Source organism: Megalops cyprinoides, chromosome 8 (assembly GCF_013368585.1).
Source record: "Megalops cyprinoides isolate fMegCyp1 chromosome 8, fMegCyp1.pri, whole genome shotgun sequence".
NCBI lineage: Eukaryota > Metazoa > Chordata > Actinopteri > Elopiformes > Megalopidae > Megalops > Megalops cyprinoides.
In genome coordinates, this window is record NC_050590.1 from 39,365,098 (window position 1) to 39,391,030 (window position 25,933).

General features: G+C 41.3%; 2 protein-coding genes across 2 annotated transcripts; one reads left to right on the forward strand and one right to left on the reverse strand.

Annotated features, from left to right (window-relative positions):
- Positions 1 to 1,571: 1,571 nt before the first annotated feature.
- LOC118781754 (ferritin, heavy subunit) lies at positions 1,572 to 4,511 on the forward strand. Its single transcript, XM_036534794.1, has 5 exons — positions 1,572 to 1,878; positions 2,832 to 2,958; positions 3,061 to 3,207; positions 3,710 to 3,835; positions 4,088 to 4,511. The coding sequence occupies exons 2-5, from the start codon at positions 2,857 to 2,859 to the stop codon at positions 4,244 to 4,246; spliced, it is 534 nt and encodes a 177-aa protein (XP_036390687.1). The 5' UTR covers positions 1,572 to 1,878; positions 2,832 to 2,856; the 3' UTR covers positions 4,247 to 4,511.
- A 1,427-nt stretch (positions 4,512 to 5,938) lies between these two features.
- best1 (bestrophin 1) lies at positions 5,939 to 24,159 on the reverse strand. The gene is made up of 9 exons (XM_036535574.1): positions 24,008 to 24,159; positions 21,176 to 21,270; positions 20,586 to 20,819; positions 17,713 to 17,867; positions 17,545 to 17,622; positions 16,979 to 17,131; positions 15,667 to 15,747; positions 7,246 to 7,397; positions 5,939 to 6,998 (listed from the first exon to the last, which is right to left on the reverse strand). The coding sequence occupies exons 1-9, from the start codon at positions 24,157 to 24,159 to the stop codon at positions 5,939 to 5,941; spliced, it is 2,160 nt and encodes a 719-aa protein (XP_036391467.1).
- Positions 24,160 to 25,933: the final 1,774 nt, after the last annotated feature.

Sequence of the window (25,933 nt, forward strand, 5' to 3'; positions counted from 1 at the left end):
TTTATCACGATATTACAACAAAGAAAAACGATTACCTGAAGAAATAACCTTTATTAAATAAGTCAGCATTTTTTATTTGTATAAAATTTGTTTGTCCTTTTTAACTTAGTGCTTCTGCTTTCCTTCTTTAATAAAATAAAATAAAAGTAGACAGCTATGACCTAAGCATGTGCAAAAAATTGGCAGGAATTGTCTTTGGCAATGAATGACTGAATTATGTATGTACAATTGCAAAACAAAAACAATGCAATTTTTTGACAAGGAGATATAATAGAACACAGCTATACTAGCGAAATAATCATGTAATATCCTGGTAGACTTCGTCACAGTCCCACGACGGCATTGAGATATTTTTTATCGCGATATTGCGAAATAATATATATCGTTACAACCCTAATAATAGTACATAATAATTAACTAGATTATTTATATTAATAATCTGAATCTGCAAAGTAACTAGTGAGTTGTCAAAAAATGTACAGTAGTAAGTAAAAAGTACAATATTTGCCTCCAAATGTAATGGAATATAAAGTATAGAGTAGTAGAAAATGCAAATAGTCGAAATTTAAGTACAGTACTCGAGTCAATGAACTTTGTTATATTCCACCACTGGTCTGTTGTGACGTTTATTCGGCTATTTTTTTTTTTTTTTTTTTTTGTAACGTACATTATCATCATCTAGGCCTATGTAGTTTAAGTCTTGCTGCGTATTTAATAAACGGCATACCGCTACAATACTTCAGCATGACAAAATAAAGTGACAGCTTTGATGATGTAAAGTCAATAGTTTTACAGTTTTTTTTCCTTTGAAAGACTATAATAGCAAAAGGTCATAGCTGAGACTATGTGCAACATAATGCTGTATATTTCTACTTGTTAAAAATGTATTGCATCAAGATTACGCATGCAGTAGAACTAGAATAGCTATGAGCGTGTGACTGTGATTCATGCGCATGCATGTGAAGGAGCAGGGCCTCACACGTAAAGTAGGCTACGCACAGGGCCTAGGACCCCCCCTGCGATGGTCCCAGTAACTGTAAATTTATGTATAAACATGTAAAAAGTCCTGTTATCAAGGTTATTAACAGGACAATTTTGGCTACGTCCGCCATTGCACAAAATCGCCTCGTGTAAACAAGGGAGATAACGGCGCACAATCCACGTTACGGCGCATACTCCACTCTGACGTTACAAGCCAAAAACACAGTTTTCCCTGTCTACACATCAACACTGAAAACGGAGTTTCTGAAAATCCTAATCCTGGAAGGAGTTTTGCAAAAAGTCCGTTTTCAGTGACCTAAAACGCAGTTTGCGTGTGGACGAATGGCCAAAACGCATAGAAAAGGCTGCGTTAAAAAAAATGCCCGTGTAAGTGTGGACTAGGCCTAAAGCTCGTTCAACTCTTCTGGTTCTTCTCCTGTAATAGTAGGGAAGCCACGACATCCAATGGAGATTAGAGAGGAGGAGTCTTTAGTGACGTACGTAGCGGTCTTGGCGCTTTGATTGGCTGGAGAGATGCCAATTTTACACATTTTTCACGACGACAACCTGAAATAAACTTCGCGGTTACCAGGCGTAATCGTCACACGGGCGTTTCTCTTCGACGGAGGAAAGGTTACCTGCTTCAACAGTGCTTGAACGGCAACCCAACTACCGTCTCTCAAAACCTCCAGCTTTAATTATTGCTAGCTAACATTTTTTTCCAGTCGTGTGCGTCACCATCAACTAACTACGAGACCATCGACTCGTTTTTTTCTGTGTAAATAAGAATTAACGTTTGGATAACTGGCGAAGCTTCGTAGCAAAACCTAGCTAACGACCATTTTGTCCTCTTGTTCGACAATTAGCTCTTGTCTTTGTGAAGGGCATTATAAAACGGTAAGTACAGCACTCTTACGATTGTGACTGTTATACATTAACCAGTTCTCAAATTTACTGTAATTACCGTGAATGTGAATTAACTTAATTTAGCAACCCAGCTAAAACATTTAACTTGGCCAGCAGGCGTAATGGATGGCTTGCTAGTAACTGACCTTAAACTGTGTTGTTTTCAAGAGGTAGACAGTTGGTGGGTAACTAGCTTAACGTTACTGGAAATGTAGTCAGGGTTTCATAAATATAGGTCGCTAGCGACATAATTACTTTAATTGGTTCGTCAGCTGACATCTTGTGTAGTTGATGTGACATTTCAAGATATCTTTAGTTATTTAGCTAGTTAGCTAGCTTTCCAAGTTACCAGTCGTACTGCTGCCAGTTCGCTACCGTTAGCCGTCCTACGCAGCATTTTGCCATTGTTACCTGGTTGGCTGGCTAACTACACAAAGCCAGAGGCTCTCTTTCACTTATGGCTACATTTCAGATAGCGCGCTCCTTGTATTGTTGATACTGTGCTGTAATGGCGTGTTCGCGTTACTCGAATGAGTTGGCTGCCGATTTAGCCAGCTGGCGAAAGATCTTTGTACTAAGGCACCGCCAGCCTGGATTGTGCGAGGGGGCGCGCTTGTCCTGGACCGTGTTTGTCTTACGAGAAATATGAAACGTTTAATGTCAGCCATGCTGTGCCGCATTTCTGTCACCCCAGTTTTTGAATGAACATGCTGTGCGTGCTTTTGTTTGGTGTTCCGTGCTTTGGTCATCTTTGTCGCAAAACCGCATTGCTTACCGTGCAACCAGCGGAACATTTCTTACTACCTTTGAACGTGCCACTGTGCACACAACACCCAGATATATTACGCAGCTCGATGGGCACGTCCTGGATATTCAGTCTAAATTTGTTCTTCCAATAGCGAGTATGTAGCGAGTGTTCTTATTACACTGTTTTTTTTTCCCAGAGGAAATAGTTCACTGTGCAGAAGCATGAGTTGCCAAGTGAGACAGAACTTCCACCAAGACTGTGAGGCAGCCATCAATCGTCAGATCAACCTGGAGCTCTATGCCTCCTACGTCTACCTGTCCATGGTGAGAAAATCCAGGGAAAGATAGGGGTATTAAAGAGGGAGTTGAGGGGGTGTTGGGAGGGGATGTGGGTAGGTATAGGGTGTTGACCTCTCCTCCCTCCAGGCATACTATTTTGACCGGGATGACCAGGCACTGCACAACTTTGCCAAGTTCTTCCGAAAGCAGTCCCATGAGGAACGTGAGCATGCAGAGAAGCTGATGAGCCTACAAAACCGGAGAGGAGGGAGGATCTTCCTGCAGGACATTCGGGTATGACAGCCTGTGTCTATCTGTTCATATCGCTATCTCTTTGCCAGGCCCAAAGTGTCAGTGTTTCTCAGTTTGTCTAGGTGTATGTTATCCGTCAGTGCAACTCTGCTCTGATGAACTGGCTGTGGTCTTTAGCTTTGCCTTTGAAAGTAGGTGTGTGTGTTGGGGGGTGAGTGTGTGGGTGTGTGTGTGGTGATAAGAGACAGGGTGGGGGGAAACTCACTGAAGTGAGAAAGATAGGGAGGGGTGGATCTTATCTCCTGCTCTCATTACATTTCAGGGAAAACCAACACTAAGAATACTGTAAGGTTAGCTGCCCCAGAGACCATTTAAAAATGCATGAACACTGAGAGGGCAGCATTTGGTAGCATGGGGAAAAAACACAAAAATGCTATCACTCTGCATCCAGCTTTTGACCAGTATATGGGTTATAGAAATCAGAGCTTTAGTCTAGAGATACAGACCCTGTAAGTGTACACATGTGTGTGTGTGTGCGTTATAGAAACCAGAGCGGGACGAGTGGGGCAGTGGTGTAGAAGCTCTGGAATGTGCTCTGCAGCTGGAGAAGAGTGTAAACCAGTCTCTGCTAGACCTGCACAAGGTTGCCTCCGAACGCAATGACCCCCACGTGAGTGACCCCTCATCTATATACACTTTCAGGCTCTGTGTACACACACTTGCACTCATTTCCTTACTGCTTACAAACACAACCCCCTTTTCTGGTAACTTGGTGCTGGTACAGAAACACACTCACACCCACTCTTTCTCTCAACTTTAGTTCTTTGAATTATGGTTTCACCAATGCTTTATGAATACATATGAGAAGAAACTGAGACGTTTCCAATAAAAGAGGTCATAATTGTTCCCTCTGTCTCCACAGATGTGTGACTTCATTGAGACACACTACTTGGATGAGCAGGTGAAGTCTATCAAAGAGCTGGGCGACTGGGTCACCAATCTGCGGCGCATGGGTGCTCCCCAGAACGGAATGGCGGAGTACCTGTTTGATAAGCACACACTCGGCAATAACAGCAGCTAGACACCTCTCTTACTCTATTGTTCTTTTACTACTTGTGATTGTCTGATAGTGGCATCTTTCAGCTGTGCACTACAGCTCTATACTACCCTTGTAATCAGTGCATTGCCCCATAGACAAAAGCTCCCTCAAGTCACTCTTGTCTGTCTCATCTCTCAGTGCCAGTCAGCTTGCTCTTCCATTACCCTAGTCTGGTGTGGTTCTGCTTATACGTCTTTTATTACAGGTATACGCTCATAACAATAAATTGAACTCTCTGGATTGTCAAGTGTTGTCTTTTTCGTGTGCCTTTTGTTCGATTCTGTTGTGAACAGTGTCGGTCAGTCCACTTGTCGAGGTCATATTTATGGTTACACTTGTTTGTTGGCCAGCTCCTTAAGGAGCACATCTGCGCTGCACTGTGTAGTTAAACCAGTTCTGTCCTCAAAGGTAGACATTCAGTGGAATTCTTCAGTTTATTTAAAACCACAGCCAGGTCTGTTGGCTTTTAGAATTAGTTTGAATAAGAATTGTTTAAAACTTAAATTATGTTGTGTATCTGATAATTGAATTATTTTGATCTGTAATTTTTTTCTTTCTGCCAAAAATGGAGAGAGATGTGGCGGTAAATGCCTTTACCCCATAGTACGGTCCTTGTAGTGGGTTGTAACCATTTCTGATGAAGTTAGTTGTATAATGATGTATAAATAAAGATTGACAGGTGCTGGTGAGGAGGTGAAACTGCTTTACCATGCAGGGTTGGACCACATACAGTGGCGAGGGTAGGGGGAACAATGAAACCACTGGTGAAACATAACTTGAGGAAGTTACAGGAAACAGGTTACACAAGGTAACTGATACAAAAGCTTTAATTCTGCTCAAATCCAGAAGTCTGGTCACATGTCAGGGAAATGAGCTGTACAGTCTGTGGGAAGATCATGGTCTATCAAACTGGTCTGCATCATGTAAGGATGTGGTGGTTTGTAACAAGAGCTGGGACTGCAGTCACAATTCTCAGAGTGAAAAATAGCTTTATGTGTGGATATTTTAGACAATTGAAAACTAAGGTTAAGAATTCACCCATCCATCAAAAAAATCAATCTGATCTTTAGACTGCTGATAAAATGGCAGAGAGCAGGGAGAACCAGTAAGGACTCCTAATCACTTCAGAGAGTTTGAAAAGAGAACTGCAACAAGATCATTTTCCTACAAGACTGAATGATCTGCAATGAAACGAAATACCATTGCATTGGGTTACAATTCTGTTTGTGACAGATCTGTGCCCATGAAACATGGTTTCCATGGCAACAACAGAAGATGCACTTTGTTTTTCATGAGAGGTTATCCCAGTTTCTCCTTGTAAGTTACTTATGGTGTCATTATGAATACACACTCCTTGGTGCAGCTTTTAGTCAGAGTGCATATCAAAGCTGAGGTTTGTTACCCAGAGTTACACAGAGAATTCTTACAGATGAGCTGTCATATGTATGGCAGGGTTCAGTCCTTTGTAGTTGATTTCCTGGGAGTGAAATTGCAATGCATAGCTGTGTCAGTCATTCCAGGTTAGCACCAAAGAAATGGCCTCCACTCAGTATACTAACCTGTTTGCAGTAAGACCTGGAATGGTTGAAAGTGCTATCCATTAGGAATGTGATTTCAATTGCTAGTCATGCCTCTGTTCTGGAGATAAACTCTCTTTTCTCCAACCCTCCACACTCAGTCCTGCTCTCTCCCTGCTGGAGCCTTGACTCTGCCTCCTTCCACCATCAGTGATCCCAACAGGTCCCCCTCAGCTAATGAAATTCCTGAATCATTGGGTGAGTGCTGCTGATTTGTTGCTGGTTGGGTGGAGGCGGAGGGGACTGAGGTGGCATTGGTGCTGAGGGTGCTATTAGGACCACTGATGCTGGCACGGTTGGTGGTGCTGAAGTTACCATGATTGCAGAAGTTGCCATGATTACCGCCATTACAGAGGTTAGTAGCTGTGCTGTTGCTATTTGCTGCATTGATGCTGTTGGAGCTGGAGTTGGGGACGGGAGTCCGGGATGGGGGGGTGAAGGAGAAGACCTTGTCTCCCCCGCCCCCTACTCCCAGGGCACTGGGGGGACCAGGCTGGTAGTCGGCAGATGATGGGATGTCCAGGGAGAGGCATGGGGGTGGCGGCCGGCGAGACAGCAGGCCTTGGGTGGGCCGGAGCTTGGGGAGGGGGCAGGGCTCCGGGGTGGTGTCTGGGAAAGAGAAAGCAGGGCCAGAGGGGGGCTCCCCCTCCTCGCTCAGCCAGGGGAAGGCAGAGGAGGGGGGTGCAGGTATGCGCCCAGGGGTGTCAGGGGGTAGCAACTGGGCGCCCAACACCGGGGGTGCCAGTGAGCCAGAGTCCCAGTCACCTTGAGGCCGGCGAGGGGGTCTGGGCCGTGGTGGGGCGGTGGGCATGCAGTGGATGGGTGTCTGAGGGCAGCTGTAGAAGCCTGGCCGTTCATGCATCGGCATGGAGAAGGCAAAATCCAGGTCCCGCTCAGGGGGCTGTGGGTGGCGGTTCTGACTGGGGGTGGGGGGCCCATCATCAGGGTGCAGGTAGAGGGGAGAACGTCCCAGGGGAGCACCTGGTCGGCGGCGAAGGAGGGACACCCTGGAGGAGGCAGAGGATCGGGGGAAGCTGGGAGATTGGACTCCCAGAAACCTGCTCAGGCCACCCAGCAGCGGGGTGGAGTGGTTAGCCTCCTCATGCTCCTTGATCTGCTCAAGATTGGACTGGAACTCCATCTCTTCCTTGGGTACACTGAAAGGTCATGATTCCGGGGTCAATGTTACCGCAGTCATCCCATAGGTAACATTGTCACACTAATCTGACATTCAGGAGGAAGAGGAATTTTGTTTTCACATTTTAACACTGAACACTGAGATCAAAAGAAATAGCCGTTGCATGAGTATCAGTGCATTAGTGTCAGTGCTTTAGTATCATTGTGTTAGCATCAGTGCATTGTAGAAGCAGAATGTGAGGGTAGTATTACCCTGTTTCAGGATACCTGATATCCAGTGCAGAGCCCATAAAGGATGGCTTCCGGTGCTCTGCACTGGCAGTGGTGTAGGGGGGCTGCGGCTCTGACTCATTCCAGTATTTATCCCTCTCCATGAGTGGCACACTGTCGTACATCTCATCTACTGAAAGCAAGGACACCTGGAAGAGACCAGCATGCTGAACTGAATACAGCTGATTCAGAAACAGACTGACTCAAATTTGTTGAACTGGCGTCTCATTTATAAAAAAGTTGTGTAGAAACAATCCTACAATTGATCTAAGATCATTTCTGAAATGTGCATATGTGTGATTCAGAGAAAATGAACATATACAAAAAAACGTGTACGCCACTCTCCCAGATGTGAAATCTATAAATCACAAATGATCTTGAAATTGTGCATAGCTGAATGGTTTTAGATCTCCGCCTTGTAAACGCCCCCTAATAAATTTCATTAGCATATAAAGGAGCTTGAATCAAAACCCAAATCCTCTACTTGATAATGGCAAGCTGCAAGAAAAAATTTTTTAGTGAGGCCGAAATCGAGGTCCTGTTGGCGGAGGTGCAGATGCGTGCAGGGATGCTGTTTGGGAGCCTTTCCAGTGGCGTTACCACTAAAACCAAGTACGTGCCATCTGGGCACAAACCTCTAATAGCGTAGCTCTCAGCAAACGGTACCTGCTTATCAGGCACTTGTCATCATGCGCAAAGATGTCTGCCTGATCTGTAAAAACTCCTTCCCTTCTTATTGCGCGGTTGACAATATCTTCGAGAAGTGCCAATGCTGCCATTCTTCCTCTTGCAAACCACTGCATTATTGGACATTTTATAGTCTATAGATTGACCAAAATGTTTTATACATGTGGAACCATAATATGTATATTAAATAAATTTCCTTCAAGGATGTGTCAATTATGCTAATAGGGGTAGTTTTGAAAAACCAATGTGTGTTTTTGTTTTGTTTTCCACAAGTAGCCTAGTTTATGTTGTTTTAATTTATTAATAACTTTATTGTGCAAACCATTCGGTGTAGCCTAAGCAATGTGTTCAATCTGGCAATACTACTACTACTACTACTAATAATAATAATAATAATAATAATAATAATAATAAATATAGCTGCAGCCCACATAGCAAAATTGGTCTGGCCCAGTTCTGGCCCACAACATGCACTTACACTTGGCCCTTTTGTGGCCCAGATCTGGTTTGCCAGAGCTGGGTCACACATGGGCCAGCTCAGGGCCAGCTGCGCACACACTGTGCTGGTGATGTGTGAGACACCGGTCAAGGCAGAAGAACATTTGAAAAGCAAGACAACAATTCTTTATGGTTCACACTATGAGACCATATGTGTGTTACAGATGTTGGCCACATAAACCCGGCGTGGACAGATCTGGGCCACATGGGCATGCCATCACATAAACGGTGCCATCATTGCCAGACCTGGCCCACATCCGGGTAACATACCACTTGCCATGCCAGCAGTAGGCTAGCAATGCCGGCTTGATGCCGGATCCGGGCCAGACCCATCTGCTATGTGAGAAGCAGCGACACAGGGGTGAAGCACAATGAGGGCCATGGTTAAATGACACAAAACATTGAAAATCCTCAGGGTGTGGTTTCAAGCATTTGTACCAATTTTGGTGTCAGTACACAAAAGTATTGGTGAGATAGTCATCTCCCACCTTGACTACTGCAACCGCTTACTGGCTGGCTGACCAGCCTGCGCTATCAGGCCACTTCACTTGGTTCAGAATGCTGCCGCACACTTGGTGTTCAACCTCCCAAAACATTCTCATGTCAATACGCTACTCACTGCACTTCACTGGCTTCCAGTAGCAGCTCACATCCAGTTTAAGACACTGGTACTGCCTTACCAGGCCACAAGAGGCTTTGCCCCGTCCTACCTTCAGTCTCTGATCACTCCATACACTCCAACTAGATCTCTCTGCTCAACCTCCTCTGGGCAGCTGGTGGTCCCCTCACTTCAGGAACCTGGCAGCTGTTCCACTCGGCCACGTCTTTTTTCTGCCCTCATTCCGCGGTGGTGTAATGATCTTCCTCACCCAATCAGAACTGCGGAATCACTCGCCATCTTCCGTAGGAGCCTGAAAACCCACCTTTTTAGAATCCACCTGGCCCCTATTGTGTAACCTTTCTGTTAGGTTTCTATTAAAAAAACCTTCTGTACTAACCTTGTCTCTATGTTGCAGGTTTTGTTTGCAAATTTCTGTTTTATTGTCGCAGGATATACAGGAGCATGGTACTGTGAATAATTAATTTGCATTCCTACTGTGATCTTTTGCCTATGAGGAAGTCAGCTAAACCTGTTTGATGTGCTAATTGTAAGTCACTTTGGTTTAAAAGTGTCTGTGAAATTGTAATTGTAATATGGCCTCACTTTCTGTTTGGCATCTTTGCTGTTAACCTCATCAGCACATTACGGGCAAAATCTTTCAATAATCAAAAATCCATGGATAACTTTTGTGAGGCATACTCTCACTATGCTCTGAATTTTGGTGAAGACTGGAGAACATTTATGGGAGGAGTAGCAGAAAGATTGTTTTCATTAAAATTCAAAATGGCAGACAATCCAATATGGCAGACATTGAAACCATTATGTGTGCTGAACTTGGCATGACTGAAGAAATCAGAAGAAGAAAGAATTATGATTTTCGGCCATGCAACTCAAAAGATATGTTAAAATACTGTATAAGTATATTATACGTTATATGCAATATGTGTTATAGCGCCACCTAGTGGTCAAATGACATGAAAATGCTTGGACATCCTCGGGGCATAGTTGGAAACACAGGCACCAAATTTGGTGTCAGTACACAAAAGCATTGCGTAGATATGGCCTCACTACCTGTTTGGTGTCTTCGCAGTTGATTTTGTTAGAACATTACTAGCAAATACTTTCCATAAACAAAAAATCATAGATTGAAGATTGGAGAAATTTGTGGGAGGAGTAGTGAAAGGATTGTTTTCATTAACATTCAAAATGGGGGACAATCAAATGTGGTGGAAATGAAAATTGTACATCTCTTCAACTTGACCACTCAAGGAATCAAAAGAAAAAAGATTCATAATTCTAAGCTAAAGACATCAAAAGTTATGAGCAGGAATTCAGTTGTTTTACTTATAGTGCCACCTAGGGGTGAAATGACACAAAGCTTCTTGGACACTCTCAGAACTGTGTAGGAAGTCCATATACCAAGTTTGGTGTCAAGACACAAAAGCATTGCCGAGATATGACCTCACTACCTGTTTGGCGTCTTCACTGTCGACTTTGTTAGCACATTACTGGAAAATGCTTTCAACAAACATAAAATCATGGATAACTTTTGTGTGGCACGGTCTCAATATGCTCTAAATTTTTGAGAAGATTGGAGAAAATTTGTGGGAGGAGTAGCGAAAGGATTGTTTTCATTAAAATTCAAAATGGTGGACAACCAAATGTGGTGGAAACAAAAATTTTACATCTGTTCAACTTGACATCACTCAAGGAATCAAAAGAAAAAAGAATCATAATTCTAAGCTAAAGACATGAAAAGTTATGAGCAGAAATTCAATTGTTTTAGTTATAGTGTCACCTAGGGGTGAAATGACACAGATCTTCTTGGACACTCTCAGGACTGTGTAGGAGGTCCATATACCAAGTTTGGTGTAAAGACACAAAAGCATTGCCGAGATATGACCTCACTACCTGTTTGGCGTCTGCGCTGTCAAACTCATTTGCATGTTATGGGTGAATGCTTTGGAATATCTAAAATATTGGATAGCTTTTGTGAGGCATAGACTGAAGATGATATGTACCAAATTTGGTAAAGATTGGACAAAATATGTAAGAAGTAGCGAAAAAACAGTTATGGTAAAAATTCAAAATGGCGGAAAATCCAACATGGCGTACTTTGACTCAGCTTGACTTAAGGAATCTAGGAAAAAAAGAATTTTGAAAAAATTCCAACAGATTCAAGAGTTAAGGCCAAAAATGTCAGCTGATGTTTCAGCTAATGGTAGCGCTAGAGTGCTTGATTGACTGACCCCAAAATTGGTGAGTGGACAGCTGGGACTTTCCTCTGTGAGTGTGCCAAATTTCATAAAAAACGTACAAACGGATCTATGGGCTGCAGATGTATAATAATAAATATAGCTGCAAGAAGCAATGAAGGGGCCACCACCTCAGGGCCACCAGGTAGACAACTAATGAGAACAACCCCTGACCAAGACACCAATCCATCACAGGCTGAACAGACACAATGACACCCACTCTTACACTCACACCTATGGGCAATATAGCATGTCCAATTGACATTACCTGAATGTGTTTGGACTGTGGTAGAAAGCCACATGAACACAGGGACAAGGTACAAACTGAATGCAGACGTACCCCGAACTTGAAACCTCCATATTGTTAGGCAGTAGTGCTACCCATTTGCACCACCACACTGCCCCCCACTACATATATGTCAAGCTTAAACATAAGCAGTGCCATAAAATGCAGTGTGCCTTCTTGGGACATTGCAATGAGAAGTGCCAACGCTGTTGGAGGAGTGCAATTTTTGGGTATTTGAAAAAATCCAAAATCATGGGAAAAATGTCAGAGAACATACCATATTAGCTGAATATAATAAAATGTCCCTGATTAGAAAAGGACCCCTCATTTTTTAACACCTTTTTTGGCAAAAGACTTTTTGAAGATTAAATCTTATTTATTTAAAGAAATAATTTCGTTTGATACCACCAGGCTTCTAAATAGCTTCATACCCCAGGCTGTGAAGATCATGAACACCCTTGCTCCCCCCCCACCTCACTGAACCATTAATCCCTCCATAGGAGGAGACAGACACTATTCTGCACTAGTGCAATCCATTTCATGCACCTGGCACGTTTTGTACAGATAAAAAAAGATCATTTATTGACAGTACATGCTGCTATTCCTCTCCAAATGTTTACAAAACTGAGTGTATTGTTTATGGATATATGTTGTTTTAATTCTCTTTGTAATTTATATACACTGTTGATATTGGAGAAACCGCATTTCATTCGTGATTGTACGCAAGTGCATGATAAAATGACAATACAGGAAATCTCAATCTGAAATCAATTTAATAAAATACACTGAATAAAACAAGGTACTCTGATATATTTTCTACATCTGTTAGATGAAATTACCACATTTAAATAAAAATAAAAATAAACTAGTCTACTGGGATTTCTAATACCACTCAGCAATCTGAGATAAATGGCGCCATCTGCTGTTCTTAATGTATAATGACATTAAAAAGTCTAGTCCTCCCATGTAAGACAACCCCACTTTTCAGATGTAATTTCTGAAGTAGAAAAAAAAACGCTGTCAGGCCAATATGGAAAGTCCAAGTGTTTCTTCAACAGTATTTAGTGTATTAGTTGTGGCAATAGGTCAAAATGTGCAGGAGATGTGCCTAAGTGCTACAAACTGATTGTATCTTAGCAGCCATGCCATTTGGACATTGAACTATGTGTTCATTTTCCAGTTAGGACCTGATGTGTAATGGTGTAATGACCTACAAAAAATTGGTCACAATATCTGCTTTTCTTTGTGTGGTCTGTGCCCTGTGATGTCCATTAGAACAAAATGTCATTAAAATCTAAGTACATGGACACATGGGTGTTTAAACCTGTTTTTCAGTATAGCACCCCAAAGTGGCCACATTTCACTAAACTTGCTGTGTGGCACCCAGACCTAATTGTAAGCATGTGTATCAACCTTTATGCCAATGAACAAAAGCATTGCAGAGATATGGCCACTCTTATCTCTGTTTTAACTCTTCTTTATGGTGACTTCACAGGTGAATTTGTGGGTACACTGCGGGCACATTGTTCAACCTGACAACTATCCTTTAACAACTGTTAAAGACAATGTTCCAAAGAGGTAATACACAAAACCTCATTGTGCCATAACTCTAGGAGGAGGTGGTTAAATGTGTTTTTGACAAAATCAAAGATGGATGAAGCACAAAATGTCTGATGTGGAGGTTTCATAGGTTCCCAGATAGGATCCTTAACTTTGAGGAAGCACAAGAAATTTAGTTGAGATATCTGCTGAGTAATGGGTATTTCAATAATTTTAATGGTATAGCACCATAAGTGGCCAAATTTCATGAAACTTGGTGCGTACCCAGTGTTGCTAATACCAACAAAGTGTACCAAGTTTGGCATCACTCCAACAAAGCACTGCTGAGATATAACTCACTTCCTGTTTTGGTGTCTTCACCATGGAATTTCATTCTGTATTGTTTGCCCTAGCAAAATTCTTTGAATAACTTTTGGTCAGAACCCTCTGTAGATGAGGATCAATGATCTAGGAGTAGTTCGCAAAAGTAGGTTTTTCAAAAAATTGAAAATATTTTTTTCAAAAATCCATTACAGTGGATGAGTCTATTCAATTCATCATGACCCAGGGATTCACTGGAAATAAGGATCACATCTCTAGGAGAAACGGTTCAAAAGTAATAAGCAAAAATGTATTCTGAAATTTGGCCTGTTGGTGGCGCTACAGGAATTGATAGATTGACTCCAAATTTGGTGCTTGGATACCTTGGACTGTGCTCTATGAGGGTGCCAGATTCCACCAACATCCACCTAGGGCTTCTATGGTCTGCCATAGAAAACCATTGAAAAAATGATAATACCAAGATGGCCAAAAAACAAAATGGCCGACACACAGGTTTCATGCTTTCCTAGGGTGAAATGATTTTGCTTTCCCAGCTAGGGTCCTTCACTGTGATGATGCACAAGAAATTTGGTTGAAACGTCTGCTTTGGTTCCAAAGCTATAGGCATTTGAATTTTTTTCTCTGTTTTTCTGGTATAGCGCCCGCATATGGCCAAATTTCATGAAACCCATTATTCCCCCTGGCAATAAAGTATACCAATTTTGGCCTGACTGCAACCAAGCATTGCTGACATATGCCTCACTTCCTGTTTTGGTGTCTTTGGCATGGAAATTCATTGGACAACAGCAGCCATATCATTTGCCCTAGCAAAATTTTTTGAATAACTTTTGGTCATACCCATCTCTAGATGATAAGTACCAAATTTGGTGGTGATAGGATCAACAGCCTAGGTCTGGTTTGCAAAAGTAGGTTTTTCGAAAAATTCAAAATGGCGGAAAATCCAATATGACAGACTTTAACGCATTCGAATTGCATTCGAATTGTCATGACCCAAGGATTCAGGGGAAAAAAGACCACAACTCTAGGACAAACGGTTCAAAAGTTATAAGCAAAAATGTGCCTTGAAGTTTGGCCTGTTGGTGGCACTACAGAGATGGATGGATTGACCCCAAATCTGAGGCCTGGATACTTTGGACTGTCCTCTATCAACGTGCCAAATGTCATAAAAATCCACCAAGGGGTTCTATGGGCTGCCATAGACTCCCAGAGGAAAAAGTATAATAATAGTGAAAAATTCTAACAATTACAATAGGTGCCTAGCATCTTCGGTGCTTGGCCCCTAATAAGAAAAGTAACAATTACAATAGGGTTCCAGCACCTTCAGTGCCTGGCCCCTAATAATAGTGAAAAATGTTAACAATTACAATAGGTGCCTAGCACTTTCAGTGCTTGGGCCCTAATAATGAGGAAACAATTAGGCAGCAGATGACATGTTGATGCCAGGGTTTCAGTTAGCTGGTAATTACCGGTTTTTGCCTAGTAAAATTTATTTAAAAAAACTTGCTGGTCAAAATATCCAGTAATAATGCTCATACAAAACAGCTTACATTTTAGCGGCTAATGTTGAGGTTTTGCTCAATTGTTACTGTTCATTTTGCGTAACTGTTACTGTTCATTAAATAGTCAAACTTATTTGAGGTCGTTGTCATTCTTTTGTCAAATACATTATATTTACGTTTGTAACATAGACTGTTATTGAAACATTACCAGTAAGTTTCAAATTTGTCTGGTAAAATAAATTCTTTCCGGACACCGGACCGACAAGAAACCCTGGTTGGCGCTCTTAGATTTCTGAATACCTGCAGTACTCCAGCATTGCCACAAGGAAACATGCGTAGGCCAAGTTGGAACCTGACATGGAGCTAAGTACTTTTCCATGTCAAAGACCGTTTTTTTATAAATCTGAACTTTGGTATGGATTTGAGCGTACGCGCATTCTAAGATCAAATCTGTGCATAAGAACGTTTTATAAATGAGGCCCCTGATATGAGTTCTGATAATTTAAACTCAAGAAATCTCAAGCTCCACTGGTGAAATGCTTGATGAGGAAGGGAAAGCTCATGGTAGGTGAGCAGAGAGGGTGGTGGAGAAGAGGAGAGGAAAGAAAATGACAGAGATTTAAGAGAGAAAGGAGCAGATGAGAGGGGATATATTTGCCAAGGCATGCAAATAAATCATTGGATCAAAGCTAAATGGCTGGAGGGATAAACCTGTAGATTGCGATCGACCAACCAGTTGGTCTCAAAGTCATCATCATCCTCTCCAAAGGGGTTTATTAGCTGTTCAGCCACCTGGAAATAGAATAACAGCATCACACCTGCTGAACTACTCACATTTACACCTGCCTCAAAACATGACACTGTTGTAAAGCTATGGTTCAACATCATAGCCATGATTAGGTATTTCTTGAGTCTTTATTCTGGTCATTACTAAGCCTTATGTCTCAGAAACCAATACCACATCTCCTCTATAAATTTATCAGGCCTAGTTATAGACTGAATTATGTCAATAAATGCTTTAACTGAACAGCAGGTATGGAGGACGAGAGCTTACTCATTAAAAATCATAATAAACAGTAAACACAAAAATGTATGAATTAATACATTTTGAGAATAAATGTAGAAATAAATAAATATGAGGGACTAATACAGAAATAAATTAATATGGATAATGTAAACGTTCATTCATTCATTCATTCATTTCTGTAGTTCTGACTTTGATATGATATTGAGGGAAGCTGGTCTTTGGTTTATCTAAGGCTCAAGAGTATGCTCAATTACTCTTGACTTGCTTTTTAAAATTAGCGACAACGGCGCATGTTCTGCAAACAACCCCTAGAGACTTGTGTTTGTTAGTGAATGAAGTAGACAACCCTTTGACTACATCTTAGGAGAAGGAGAAGGCTTCATGGAAGATTTTGGACAATTACTGAAATGGCTGTGGTAATATGCTAGCCAAAGAAATGGCAAATATACAATGACATTCTGTCAGATTATCTTAACACCACTAGGTCTTTTTATTTTAAGACCTCTAGAGCTTTACTGTTATCCTTGCCAATGGGAGAAGGCAAAAAGTTTTGAGTATAAAGGGTACGAATATTTGTGATTCTTGTTTCTCCTTGGAAAAAAACATAATTTGAGAAAAGTTATCATGGTTGAAGTCATTGCATTATTATTATACAATATAATGTTCCAAAATTTTGAGCATAAAATACAATTCAGTACTTCATCAAATGTGCTAATAAAATTGGTGAAAAAAGGATAAAAAAAAAACTGAACAAGAGCAGGAGGTTTGAATATCATCTTCAGATACTCAGTTCCATGTTTACACACCTCTCTTAGCTTGGTTGCATTGGCAGACAGGTCTTTTGTGAACAAGGAAGCTAGGGACTGACTAGACCAACTATGGCTCCAGTGGGTTAAGGAGCTGCATGAAATGGAAGCCAACAGGCAATTTTAGGATTTCTGAGCCTCTACCATACATCATCTCCCATTCTTTCTCACCTTAAGCATTCTCTCTCACCTTAAGCCAGCCAACATAGAAGAAGAACTGGAGTAAGGTGAAGATGGGCAGGTAGAAGTCAAAGTCATGTCCAGGGTAACCCTGGGTAGTATCCAGAAACTGCCGACCAATCAAACAGGCTAGGAAGAAGCTATAGACAGCCACTGTCACCACCTAGCAATGAGAGACAATAACTCAGCATTGATCTACCAACTGACACACAGTAATGTCATGGCTGTCTGCTTTTAGTGCAGAGAATATATATTGTTGGCCTAATGACACCTTGTACTTGATAGAAAGAATTTAAGTTTAAGTTTGGGCTGGAGAGCCTAACAGGCAATAAAGAAGAGCCTTTACCAACTCCTATACCCCAGATCCTTTTGATATATTTCTGCCCAGAGTCTGAAAAATGTATTGAGTGTGTTCCCTATTTATTTTTAACCTGATAATACCATGGATTGGCTATAGAAATATACACATCTTGATAAGACATAAATTTATTTATGAATTTAGAACTGTTGGGGGAAAGATATATTTGGGTGGTATAAAGAGATGAAGGCAAAGAGAGAGGGTGTTGGACTCTGTACCTGAGTGTACACAAGTGGCAGACTAATCCAGTCATAACTGTACAGCTTCATACACCGGCTTCGCAAGGAGTTCAGCTCCTACAGCAACAACACAGCAAAATATGCTTTTCCTTAACATGAAAACAGACAGACACACACATACACACACACACGTGCACACAAACCCACATTGAGGATGGCAGTCAGGGCCACATCGTTGTTAATGCGTCCCTCGGTGCGGGCCTTCATGGTTAGGTTGACGAACCAAGTGCAGGGCACCCAGAATTTACTATGGGGGGAGGGTAGGGCATCCAGCTGCCTCCGCTCCTCTGCTGTCATCAGGCCTACGGAAGAGATTGAGACAGTGCTGTACACCAGAGCTCAACCACAATTTAACAACAGTTTAACCACACTAAATACACATTCTGCAAAGCCTGACTACCTGATTACAAGCATTTAACAAATCCACAAACCGATTTGACATAATAGATTTATACCCAATACCCAGTTTTTAAATATTGGGTTCCTTGCTCAAATGTCAATAGGTCTAATACCTTCAACCCCCAAACTGCAGTCTTGTACTTTAAATGTAGTCTCTTTTAATAAAACAACATAGTTTCAACTTATGCATCAACATTTTAAATTTAGATTTATATTTTCTCATTTAGCAGACACATGTTCAACAAATAAAGTGTTCTGAGACACAATGAATGAAAGTAAGTTAAATCTGAAAGCATGTACAGAAAGCATGTACCACAGCACTCCTACTGATGATCATGTATGGCCTCAGCTTTTCATCAGCAGCGCAGTTATTGTTGTCAGTTGTGATGTACTGCGAAACATCATTGGAAATATGAAGCCGTATTTGGAAATATGAAATCGAATTGTCAGAATTGACAAGAAATCAGCTGAAGCTCTGGTCTTATGCAATGATTATTATTAAAAATGTACATTAAAGAAAAAAATCTATTTTTGTTCCAAAAACACTACCACTATGGTTGATATGATATGATATTACACATTAGTCAAATCATATTGGGAATGCCTGCACTGTTTGTCCCAGAAATGACATATATGAAGCCATACACTGAAATGGATATGCATTTGAAGCCATACTTATAACTTGATTTCATTCTGGTAGCCTTCCAGGCATGAAGTACAAAAAATGATATGCAACCCTACTGTAAATATAGCACTTTTTGATAGTTTAATGCACTCTAAATATATGGTGAATATAGTACCTAAACCTTAACTGTTCTACTGATCACATAACACACAACTGCAGTGAACTGGCTAATACAGTGACATAACTGAAAAAGAAAAAAATATTTCCACACCAAAACAAACTTCCCTCCTGACAAACAGGCTCATACAACCATCCTTCTACATATTATGTCAATTAAACTAAAATGAATATTCACCATGCAGGTGGTGTGCTATGGAAGTGGACTGCAGAGGACAATTTCATCTGTGACACAAGGCACAGGGCAAATGATTGAAGACAGATAAAGGTCACGAAAGATGATTTACAGAAAATGTCACTTCCCCTTTCCTCTCAAACATCATTGTCATGTGAGAAAAAAAGAAATTGAAGGGATTTTCCATGATTTTTTTTTCTTGGTTAGGAAAAATAGTGTGCTGTGTATTTTTTCATTGATGTGTATCATATTACCTGACTGTCACAAAGATTCCACTACCTCAACCCCTGTAACTAGAGTGCCACATGACAGCTAGAGTGTCATCCTTTCCTGTACCTTAACATGCCCAAGGGCAGAGATCAGGTGAACACAGACCAGCTTGGACCCTCCCTGAATTGTATCAAGCACCACAGTGCACTTTTGATTGTGAAGGAGACACAAATATAAATTCATTGGCAGATTGAATAAGGAATCTTATTGTGTAGCATGAAGAGGGTAGCATGGCAGCATATATTCAGTTCTGAGGGGTCAGCTTCTCAACTGCTGTCAGGTCTGAATGACTTATTTTGATTGATTGAAGATGTTGCTGATGTATCATCAGTGCTTTACTATGCAATGTTAGTGCACAATAATTAGTGAGGCATATGTGATACTTCACGTCAGACTGTGAAATGTAAAATCATTCCAAAACAGCCATTTTTATGCCTAAAAATTCCCATTTGATTAGCTCAGACACCATCAGGTAATGGTAATATCTCGTAAACATCTCAGTTTTCAAGAAATATTAAACCTGCAGTACCCACATGAAGAGTACTCAACATGCCCACACCGCTTTGAAACAGGGCTTGTTTTGTCAAAACTACAGATAAAGCAATAAAATACAATTCAATACAATAAAAATAGATTTTTAAATGATATCACTACAGAGATATAAGGGAAGTATAAGGGAAGAATCTTTAATCCAATCCATTCTAGCCATGTATGGATAGTACAATGACTCTAGTCATATCTGCAAGCTTGTATCTGCAATACATAGTCTAATGCAAATTACAGTAGTGCAGCAGCCAATATGGAGTTGATACAGCACAGCTTTCCTTCACCTTGATAACTTTATGAGGGATTGTAATTGCTAACAGCTCTATTTAACATCATTTAACCTGCTGCCTCCTACACACACACACACACACACACACACACACACACACACACACACACACACACACACACACAAGCACCCATATCCTTTAGCTAAAATGCTTCAATCTCACCTGTTCTGTATTTCTGCACTGAGCTGTATAGATTTACACACAAAGCTCCGTTGCACTGCACTGCGCTACACTTACTGGCTGATGAACAGTCCTGGGTTATATTGATTATGTATTTTAGTGTGATATACTCAACACAGCACTGTACTACTTTATACAGCACTGTGCTATCTTACTTTACACAGTTCTGTACTATGTAATTGCATACAAAGCTGTGCTGTTTTGTGATTTAATTCACGGAGCTGTCCACAATGCTTTGCAGTTACACGCACCGTAGCAGTCTGTCCCTTAATGCATTGCAGTTGGAGGAGTTATAGCAGTCTGTCCTATGATGCTTTGTAGTTAGAGGTACCATAGCAATCTGCTGGCCATGTCGTACCTGCCTGCACCAAGTGCTCCATGGTGGGAAACCTCTTGTAGACGGCGGTGCTGATGGAGCGGTAGATGAGCACGCCAGAGAGGTTGGCGTAACGCATGAGCGTGCGGCGAATCAACCGTGCTGTCTCGTCCCCTCCACGCACGTGCCCTCCTACCAGTGCCCCCAGCCGGTCTGGCCATGGCACACTCTCAAACTGCCCCCACCAGCGCGACACCACAAGTGTCACGTAGAAACCTACCACACACATACACATACACACACACACACACACAGAATATCTGATCATGTTCAGTATGGTGTACCATACCCTCAGGTGTTTGAAGTGGGAATCTTATTGTACAGAATAAGAGACTAAGTCCAGGTGTGCATGTGTGAAATAGAGAAAGGGAAGTTTGTTAATCACTCTTTACTGTGTGACAGTAAATGTTTTATCCATGTGTGCATAATAAGACTTTGCAAATGTCTGTGCATATTCTGTATGTGTGCGTGTTTATGTGAGTGTGTGTGTGTGTGTGTGTGTGTGTCAGAGAGAGAGAGTATGTGTCTGTGTGTTTGTGTATGCATGTCCGTGCTCTGAGGCATGTGCTCACCCAGTACAAAGGACACAGGGATTAGCTCGGCATATCGGTCACAGTAAATGGCCATCTTCTCAAACAGCCGTTTCTGTGCTTCACTCAGCAGGAACCTTTCAGAAACAGCCCAGTTAGCCACTCAGCACACAACAAACTCAGACCCAGAGTCAAACACAAACTTAGACTCAGACTCAAACTCAGAAACAGACTCAAATGCAAATTCAGATTCAGACTCGGACTCAAACTTAAATGCACACACAACAGTAACAAGGTCTGGGCCATACAACTTCACACCCTGCAATATCCACTGTAGTACAAATTTGTCCAGTAAAATATAGATGCATATGAGCTGCAGTTTAATCTGTATAACATGCAATGTAACTTTGTAAACAGGTGATTTGCTACAAAGAGCCCATGCAGAAATCTACATCAAAGGACCATGCTGTTTTCATTATACAAGTTCTTATGTTCATTGTCTTGCAACTGGCAAACACAGGGTACAGCTGTGTAATGTTGTCAATGCAATAATTCAAGAATAAACCTCCGATACAAGATGCGAAGGGATCTAATGTCATACTGATGGTATTATCCATAACATTTATATTTTACTGACTGACAGTAAAACTATTCCGTGTCAGTTACCCTCCCCAGTGTACATTCTGCTCCATTTGGTCTAGATGCTTCACTGTACACTTGTGTGCAATTTACAGACAGGCTAAATGTAAAACTACAAAGATCATTTTAAATATCCCATGTCACCCAATGTTCAGTTAGAAAAATATTGGTTGTTGAAGAGCAATAACATTAAAGTTAAAGTAACAGTTAAAGTATTGGATTAAGTATGGATTAAACATTTAAATATAAACTATTATTAACATGGGCCAGATTGTCAGATTTTCTGCTATGACTGTTGAAAACCAGCTTTAACACTCAGTTGCTTTATTGATTACTCTCAAAATGTGGCAGGAGTACAGCTAGCCATGTCATATGGATTCCCATTCAAAATCCCATTTCAATCATATGCTTCAAAATCCACTAAGGCTGCCAAAATTGGACAGTAAAAAAATTGCAGTAAATTACATTACATTAGATTATTGCAATTTAGAAGACTATCTTACCCAGAGCAACTTACATAGGTTAGAGTTTTTACATGTTATCCATTGACACAGCCGGATACTTACTAAGGTAATTATCGGTTAAGTACCTTGTGCAAGGGAACAGCAGCAGTGCCCCGGTGGGAAATCACGCCAACAACCTTTCAGTTATGAGCACTATTCCTTACCAATATAATACACTACACTATGAGTGGATGTATGGCATTGCCTGTGGCATCTAGAAGGGCTATATGAAATAACAGAGGAAAGGTTTCATACAGCCAAAAATTAATATGAAAATAAATGAAATGTTAGAAAGAAGTCTTGATAAATTAAAATCATTATGACTGGTTTTGATTTGTATGAGTCATTAAAATGAACTCTTTTACAGCCATCATATAAGCATCACATGTTCTTGGTAGGCAGCCAACTTGCTCCATTAATTAGATTCACACAGTTCAAGCTCAGAATAGGTGGAATGGCCCCTTGTTCAGGCTGTGAACAATTAGTCTATAGAGCAAGCTAGCTTTCCCATAGTATGTGCTGTGGTTTTATGTATTTCTTATTGTTCTTGTGACTTGCTCTGTAAGGTGCTCTAGATAAGAGTGTCTGCCAAATGAAAAACATGCAAATGCAGCAATAATAATCCAATCAATTGTCATTTTCAATTTAATGTCATTAAGTTACTGGCATGTGTCATTGAGTGACTGGTCCTTGTAGCATGTTTATAGTCCATGTTTAATTTAATTTGGTTTTACTCAATTAAAATGTGTTAAAATGAAACTAAATAAAATAATAAACAAATTGGAAATCAGAGCAGAGTTGAAGGGAGAGGTGGGAGCATGCTGTGGCCCATGCAGGGATTTTTGATTACTTTCTTTCCATTTTTTTTCACTATCTAGACATAAATGCAGAATTATTTTTCAAAAGCTATACCTTGTACCTTTGCATGGGGAGTGTTATATTTCAGTTGTGCAAACTTTTGACTAGTTGATGTATTGTAATTATTTTTGAAATTAATTTCAATGAAGTGTTTTACATACTTCTGCCACAACACAAAACAGGATGCATCTGTATTCCGGTCCTGGACCAAAAGATGTGTAAATACATTTACCTTTGGCAATGGAGCCAGGCTCTTTCAACTGTAAAGAAGCAGGCCTTTTTAAAAAAAACTGAAATGCCCAATGCCTGTTCCCTATTTTCGACTCGGATGACTTGGAATCCCCAGTTGCTTCACAGATGCCCTACAACTATGACACCCACTGCTAATTCAGGAGGGTAACATTGACACATGTGCTTCTACCAGACAGGTGTTTTCAACTACCACTTCTCTGGCTGACCAGCCGGGGTCTCTAGTGTGCAATGGGACAAGCAGACCCCTGGCTGACCGACCCTTCTCTGTATCCCTGCAGAACAAAGCCAATTTGTTCTGCCACTGTGGGCTTGCAGTCATTGTTAGCTGATAATAAGGCCGGGGTCGAATCTCTGGGCCAAAGACTCAAACCTTGCACTTGAGATATTGCTATTGCACTTGACTGAGACCAAGTGAACCACTCTTAAGGCCTCTGTAGCGAACCCTCTGACTGCCTCTCCCTCCCTCTCTCTCTCCCTCCCTTTGACAGACCCCACTTAGACACATTTACATTCTTCTTTCTTTCTATTACTGTGTATAAATCAATGCCTATTTTTAACATACCTACAACCCCTCTGGTTTGCCCACTCTGCAGAACATGTCTTGCCTGGCAGGTGTGATTACCTGTAAGTGACGCTGAGCATGCAGTAGAGCACAGTGAAGATGAGCAGCTCTCTGTACAACAGCTTGTAGATGCTTCCCCTCCAGCGCAACAACAGGTGAAAAAAGCTGCCTAGGCCGGCATCTGCCACCCTATGCGAGTAGGTCACTGTCATCACGCCCCCTGGTGGCCACGTTGACTGGCTGTTGTACACCCCCGCTGGTGCTGCTATCAGGATGGTACTAAGACTAATACTGATGACTGACTGGCACACTAAACACTACACAAGGTACTGACCCACTCACATATTTACAGCTATACATGGAGAAAGTTTAGCATGCAAGCATACACACAAATGCTGACACTCTTAGGCACTGGCTGACTCACAAACAAGAGAAGGTAGTAACATTCAAATAGAAAAGACAGGATGCAAGAACAGTCAGAGTGAGTCTTTGTAATTCTAGAGCAACTTCATACATAATCAGTTTCTGAAGTCAAGCGCAGATCCAGATTCCTGCCAGAGCACCTCTGGCAGGATCTATGATAGAATGACTGATAAACAGGTGGTACTCACGGTGCTGTGCTCACAGTGTGGAGAGAGCCTTCACAGGAAGAGAAGGATGGAGGAGACAGAGAGGGAGGGAAAGAGACAGAACAACAAACACCCACACCTCCGGTCACTTGATGTTTTAAGCTGTTTCTGTAACAAAGCCCCATTGTGAGCCCAGGGGCTCAGCTAATCTAGGCAAATCACCCTGTATACTGAACGTGCACACACACACACACACACACACACACACACACACACAGAAACACACACACAACTCCAGATAAACACTGTCCTGGTTGATGTATGAAGAACCATTTTCTCAAAACAGCAGGGATAAAGAGGGTAAAATAAAAGTAAATAAATAATTGTATGTAGTGAGTGGATTGCGTGTGTAGACTGTGTTTCATGGACGATCTGGCAACTTGGGTAACGTCAGACAAACATACAAAACTTATGGATCCGTGTATGACGATTACTCATAATAAAGTTTGCCACTTTCCAAGTTTCCCAGGAGAAATAACAAAACGGGAGGGCGCTGGGAGATGGCCTTGAAATATGGGAGAAACCTGGGAAAAATGGGAGTGTTGACAGGTATGCCCCTACCTAGTGCTCTAGTGTTATGCTGAAGTCTTACACAGTCTAAATACAGAATATAAAAGATTTCACGGATGCAAGCCAAGGCAATCAACTAGGCTATACATACTTTGCACACACATCACCAAGGCTTATATCGTTAACAATAAGGCCACTCAACTACACAACCACGCAACTAACTGCATTTCGTTGCCTTGTACTTGTTACATGTGTAATGACAATAAAGTTGAATCTAATCTAATCTAATCTAAACAACTATGCCCTGCAACAGAATCCACACAGCACAGCTACCTAACCCGACACACACACGCACACACACACACTCGAACCCGACACACCAAGGCCAGCCCATGCCTTTATGGGGTCCTAGGCAGAATTTGATTTGGGGGCCTCCCACCGCCTCAGCAAGAACAATGATGGAAATAAGTCCATAAGTTTCTCATTTTATCCTTGACATTGTAATGATTGTTAATGTGTCATATTTTAGATGCCAAAAAAAAAATAAACTAAAATTAGTTAGGCAACATTGACCAACAGAAATATAGTATATAATGTGGATATGTTTCCGTGTATGATCTAAATGAACCTAGCTAGCCTGCAGTTGGGTATGATAAACAATAGCTAGCTAGCAAGCCTACCGTATATCTATCCTGCCCATGTATGCTAAAAAGTAGCTCACTAGCCTGTAGTGGGCTATAATTAAAAGTGGTTTGCTTGCTTGCCTACCGTATTGGTATATTTATATTCAGTAAAACAGCACGACCTCGAGTGTGATATTGTTTAAATGCACAGTGACGTATGGGGT

Excerpts from the sequence above, each read along its gene's own strand:
- LOC118781754 (XM_036534794.1), top strand. The coding sequence starts at position 2,857 with ATGAGTTGCCAAGTGAGACAGAACTTCCACCAAGACTGTGAGGCAGCC. Across the intron at positions 3,208-3,709 it reads TCTTCCTGCAGGACATTCGG|AAACCAGAGCGGGACGAGTG; the intron begins GTATGACAGCCT and ends TGTGCGTTATAG. Across the intron at positions 3,836-4,087 it reads CCGAACGCAATGACCCCCAC|ATGTGTGACTTCATTGAGAC; the intron begins GTGAGTGACCCC and ends CTGTCTCCACAG.
- best1 (XM_036535574.1), bottom strand. The coding sequence starts at position 24,159 with ATGACAGTGACCTACTCGCATAGGGTGGCAGATGCCGGCCTAGGCAGC. Across the intron at positions 17,132-17,544 it reads TGCCACTTGTGTACACTCAG|GTGGTGACAGTGGCTGTCTA; the intron begins GTACAGAGTCCA and ends TCTCATTGCTAG. Across the intron at positions 7,398-15,666 it reads TGGTCGATCGCAATCTACAG|GTGTCCTTGCTTTCAGTAGA; the intron begins GTTTATCCCTCC and ends GGTCTCTTCCAG.